Consider the following 5,699-nt stretch of genomic DNA (forward strand, 5'->3'; position numbering starts at 1 on the left):
ACAGTCACAAACTTTCCAGGAATCAGCAGTCTGATTGCTTTATAAATTACCCAGTCTCAGGTATCCCTTTATAGCTACACAAAACAGACTAAGACACATGGCTAGCACAGCAGAAGCCATAGAAGGGCCAATATTTACATGTGAGTTCAAGGACATGTTCTTTTTTTTTGACACAGAGTCTCATTCGGTTGTCCTGGGTAGAGTGCTGTGGCATCACAGTTCACAGTAGCCTCATACTCTTGGTCTTAAGTGATCCTCTTGCCTCAGCTTCCTGAATAGCTGGGACTACTGGTGCCTGCCACAACAACTGGATAGTTTTTCTATATTTTTTAGTAAAGTTAGGGTCTCACTCTTGCTTAGGCTGGTCTCAAATTCCTGAGCTCAGGCAATCCACCTGCCTTGGCCTCTCAAGAGTATTAGGATTATAGGCATGTGCCATCATGCCTAGCCTCAAGGATATGTTCTAATGTTTATGTTGGAGTGCCTAATTTCATTTTTTTTTTTTAATGGTTGAGAACTGAGCAAGAGAAGTTATTTGGGAATTTATGGTGGGTGTGTGTATAAGGTTTCATGGCCAAGTCCAAGGAAGGATGTCATGACAGTGGGTCAACCTTCTTTATAAGTGAAGTGAGAAGAGATGTGAAAAAATCATGCAAAGAATGTCTGTATCAAAAAAGCACATGTACCATATAAATATATCATGTACCCATAATAATTAAAAATGAAAATAATTTAAAAAGCAAATGCTACATATGGGCCTATTTAGTTTAAAGATGAGAAGACCATGCATTGGTTTGACCCTGGATTTGGCTGAGTTCCTTTAAACTATGACTCCTTCAAGATTCTTTTAAGATTCGGGCAGTGCCCATAGCTCAGTATGTAGGGTGTCAGACACATACACCGAGACTGGCGGGTTTGAACCTGGCCAGCTAAAACAACAATGACAACTGCAACAACAACAAAAAAATAGTTGGGCATTGTGGTGGGTGCCTGTGGTCCCAGCTACTTAGGAGGCTGATGCAAGAGAATTGCTTAAGCCCAAGAGTTAGATGTTGCTGTGAGCCGTGATGCCACAGCACTCTACCATGGGCAACATAGTGAGACTCTGTCTCAAAAAAAAAAAAAAGATTGTTTTAAGATTTGATTTTTAAGAAATAATTAAGCCAAGTGATAATAAACTATTACTTTTTAAGCACTTGTGTATCTGAGTTTTAAATTTCAGGAATATTTTGATACTGTTTCCCAGAGCTGTCCTTTGCACTTTCACAATATATAATAGCACTGGGAATATTTTTGCATAGATATACTATTACAAGCCACAGGGAAGGCAGCAAAACCAGAAACATATTGATCATGCCATATTTTAAATTTAGGCCAAAAATTAACCCTGAAATCCTTACCTTCAATATTGTAAAATTTTGCAGGACAGATATTGTCTTATTTATCTTTCTTTGTTTCTATCAGTGTCTGGTACATGTATTAGACACTTAATAACTTTTGGTTGAATTATTACTATTACTGTTGCTGTCACTGCCTCTCCCTCTACCACCATTTTTTTTTTTTTTTTTAGCTACCATTATTGAATGTCTGCTTTGTACAAGATTTGGTGATAGTCACTTTTGGGCATTACACACAATGCTCTTATCACTTCCATGTTAGACTTGTTGAGCTTCTCATATCAGATAGCTAAAAAAAGAGGAGGAGGCCAGAATTCAAACCCAGGTTGGTCTGACTTTAGAGCCCGTGAGCACAACCACTATTCAATAATGCCTGAATAGACAGATAAAATAACTGCAAACCAAATATTGGTGAGATCAGCAAATCTCTTCTTCTCATATTCTTTCTTGAGTTTCCCTTATGATGTTAAATATCTGTAATTTTTTTTATTCATGGGCTTACATTTCTGTAAAGTGAATCTTTCTTAACACGCAGATATACTGTTGACTTCTCTTTTCTACAGTTTTACTGACTTCATTGTTGCAATCTCTCACATGTCGGTTTGACCCTGATAGCAATTGTTCTTGAATTCTAGACATAACTATGGCCTCTGCTTTGAGCCTACATTTTGGAAGGTAGACAATGGAAAAATGGAGGAGTGAGATGCTATGAATGGAGAGAAGGGGGGAGGCATGAGGTGAGTTTCTCTAGCATTTTCTCTGGGTGGTATATTTGGTCTGTAAAACATCCTCTATCAACTTAATCACAGGCCCCACTGGGAGGCAATGTAACACAGGGCTGAAGAGTTTAGTCTCAGGAGCCAGGTTGAGTAAGATTTCACTCACTGGCTGTCTGATTGGAGAGTCAGTGAGTTGATATGTATAAAATGTTTAGAATAGGGCTTGAAACATAATAACACTCAAGAAACATCCTCTGTCTCCTCTTTCCACCCCTTCCCTGATCTGTATACCTATATATGTGATTCTAAATTCCCCTGGCTTTCGATGAGAATGAATTTAGGAAATTAAAGAACTCAGGAGACATGAGGTAGAAATCTCTCCTTCCTTGTGGATTGTTTCTATTCTTTCAGATATGGAAAAAAGTAATTTGCTTATATGACAATCAAATAAAATATCTGTGTATCCAGTTTATTAACCACTAATAGAAAAATTAACGTGTCAGTAGTGTCCAGTGCCACAGTGAAATGAGAGAGGGATTTACCAGAAGAAATTGTGTGGATGACTCCCCATGAAGGTGACTACCTAGAGGTGAGAGCAAATCAGTTATACCCAATGTGGGGCTTTCAGTGTTAGTCCATTCAAGTGAAGAAGCAGGGATTTGACAGGAGCAATGGGTTTACATAGAAGAAAGCAAGGAAGATTCTGCAATTGAAGGGGACATCAAACTGCTAAGTGGAGTTGGGGCGGAGCTGGCGAAGGAGCGAGTGTTTCAAGGAGATACTGACCAAGTAGGCAGTTTAAGTGACTGAGACTAGGAAGAGAAGAGCATCAGCGTGACACTATTGGACTCAAGTGACACTATTAGACTCAAGTTTTCCATACCCTACATAGCTGAGATAGAGAGAAATGGTAGCAAAGGATGTTGTCCCTCAGGATTGGCTTAACAAATTATTGCTTAGCAAATCAGTAGCTGTCATAAGAATCTAATAAGTAGATAATGGAGAGATCTCTTGAAGATCAATGGAATAGGCATCTTGATTTATTTATTTATTTATTTATTTGTTTATTTATTTTTGAGACAGAGTCTCACTCTGTCATGCTGGGCAGAGTGCCGTGGTGTCATAGCTTACAGCAACCTCAAACTCATGGCCTCAAGTGATCCTCCTGCCTCAGCCTCCCAAGTAGCTGGGACTACAGGTGCTGCTGAAATGCCTGGCTAGTTTTTAGAGATGGGGGCTCATTCTTGCTTAGGCTGGTCTTGAACTCTTGAGCTCAGGTAATCCACCCACGTTGGCCTCCCAGAATGCTGGGATTACAGGCATGAGCTACCTTGGCTGGCCTGCATCTTGTTCTTATAATTTACCTCAACTATACCTACCATTATCTTTTCAAATTCTGCCACGTGCTGATAGCAAGAGTTATATACTATAACATTCAGGCTGTTTGTTGTTGAGTGTGGAGTGCAGCATTTGGAGTCAGGAAGATCTGGGTGTGGCTCAGAGTTCTACCTCTTCCTTCTTACCTGACCCTGAGCACAAAAGGTTAGTTTTTTTTTTTTTCCTGCTGAAACCTTATTTCTTTACTTTGTAACATAGGGATAGTGCAATGTATGTTGTGGCACTTAAATGAGTATTTAATTAAATAACTTTTGTGTTTGATACATATTAGTACCCAATAAAGGAACATTATTGGGATTATTATCTGAAGAGGCTGTTTTAGGGAGGTTCTTTGTTTTATGCTTAAAAAATTTCTTTTCCTTTTTTGGCTATCCAAGGCAGGGTCAGTAGACAGGTGACCATGAGGAAAGGTGAGAAGCATCTGGGGGGAGGAGTCTCCTTTTTCAAATATGAGCACCAAATGTCTCCCTTGCCTAAGGGAGAGGTGGAGGTGATGCCTTGGATGATTTAGGTCTGCAGAAGTTTGGAGAAATATGTTTCTATCCATGGTCTAGGAAAACACTTTCTTCTTCTCCAGCACCTTCCACAGAGCACTCTTGATGTCTTTGTTCCTCAAACTGTATATGAGAGGGTTCAGCATGGGGATCACCAGTGCATAGAACACAGATATTACCTTGTCCCTGTCAGGTGAGTAGCTGGATCTGGGTCGCAGGTACATGTAAAGGGCTGTCCCAAACAACAGAGTCACTACCATAAGGTGTGAGGCACATGTGTTGAAGGCTTTCCGTCGGCCTTCTGTGGAATGGATCTTCAGGACAGCAGACACTATGTGACTATAGGAGATAAGGAGGATGAGGAATGATGTGCCCCCAACAGTGACCACCACAAGGAAATTCACCACCTGACTGAGGAAGATCTCAGAGCAAGCCAGAGCCAGGACAGGTGGAAGGTCACAGAAGAAGTGGTTGATGATGTTGGGTCCACAGAAATGGAGCCGAAATATGGAGCTGGACTGGATTAGAGAGCTCAGAAAACCACCGATGTAGGCCCCAACCACCATGCGTGTACAGATGCCCTGGGACATGATGGTGGTGTAGAGAAGGGGGCTTGAGATGGCTGCGTGTCGGTCATATGCCATGGCTGTCAGGAGGAAGCATTCAGTTAGACCCAGGCCCACAAAGAAAAAAAACTGGGTAGCACAGCCCATGAATGAGATGGTCTTCCGCTCCTGGAAGGAGTCAGTGAGCATCTTGGGAGCCACCGTGGAAGAGTAGCAGATGTCAATGAAGGACAAGTTGCTGAGAAAGAAGTACATGGGTGTGTGCAGATGGGTGTTACCTCGGATCAGAAAGATGAGGGCCAGGTTCCAGGCCAGAGTCACAAGGTAGATCCCCAGGAAGGTCATGAACAGAAGGGCCTGGAGTTTGGGATGGTCTGTGAATCCCAAGAGGATGAACATAGTGACCAATGAGCTGTTCCAGTCCTTGGTTGTGGACATATTTCCCATGTATCACAAGGACAAGATGCAGACCTAGGATAATAATGATAACACATAATGCAGGTGGTATGAACAAATAGTCACACAAGGCATGAGAAGCATTGGATTATAATCCTGGACAGGATTACAACTTTATGCCAAGATCTTTTTTATTTCTTTCTGTCTTAATATCAGTGTTTCTCTCAAAGAGGGCAATTGCAGTCAGTGTCTTAAATATTAATATTTAGGCAGTATGGTGTAGCTGATAAGAGTTTAAATTTTGCATACAGACTCCTCCTTAGGATCAAATTCTGCTCCCAGCATTTTAATACAGGTGCCACTTTGGTTGAGATACTTAACATCTCTTGCTTCAATTTCCTTATCTTGAAAACTGAATAATAGCAATTACTTTACAGACTTGCTTTAAGGATTACATAAGGCAAAGTGTATAAAGTGCCTGACAGAATAAGTGGCCTGTGAGTTATTATGAGGACAGTTCTGTGTACCCCAGATGAGTTAGGTCTTGCCCAGAAAGACTTTGACTTAAGTTTTAATATTAGAATGAAAAGATCAGTGGGACTAAGGTCAGCTACACAGTTGTGAGATGATCAATTGAACAGAATGTTTTCAGTGAATAGAATGAGACTACAAGTGTGTAGAAATGTTCTTAGTTGTAAAGTGTTAGGCCTGAATATGTCATACTGATGT

The 5,699-nt window shown here is 40.8% G+C and overlaps 1 protein-coding gene across 1 annotated transcript; it reads right to left on the minus strand.

Moving 5' to 3' along the window:
• Nucleotides 1-3,992: 3,992 nt before the first annotated feature.
• On the minus strand, nt 3,993-5,031 carry LOC128565975 (olfactory receptor 5A1). Its single transcript, XM_053562843.1, has one exon. The coding sequence runs from the start codon at nt 5,019-5,021 to the stop codon at nt 4,065-4,067; it is 957 nt and encodes a 318-aa protein (XP_053418818.1). The 5' UTR covers nt 5,022-5,031; the 3' UTR covers nt 3,993-4,064.
• Between the last annotated feature and the right edge of the window lie 668 nt (nt 5,032-5,699).

Source organism: Nycticebus coucang, chromosome 14 (assembly GCF_027406575.1).
Source record: "Nycticebus coucang isolate mNycCou1 chromosome 14, mNycCou1.pri, whole genome shotgun sequence".
NCBI classification, from domain to species: Eukaryota; Metazoa; Chordata; class Mammalia; order Primates; family Lorisidae; genus Nycticebus; species Nycticebus coucang.

What these genes read in the sequence shown, in the direction of transcription:
- LOC128565975 (XM_053562843.1), bottom strand. Translation starts at nt 5,021, where the DNA reads ATGGGAAATATGTCCACAACCAAGGACTGGAACAGCTCATTGGTCACT.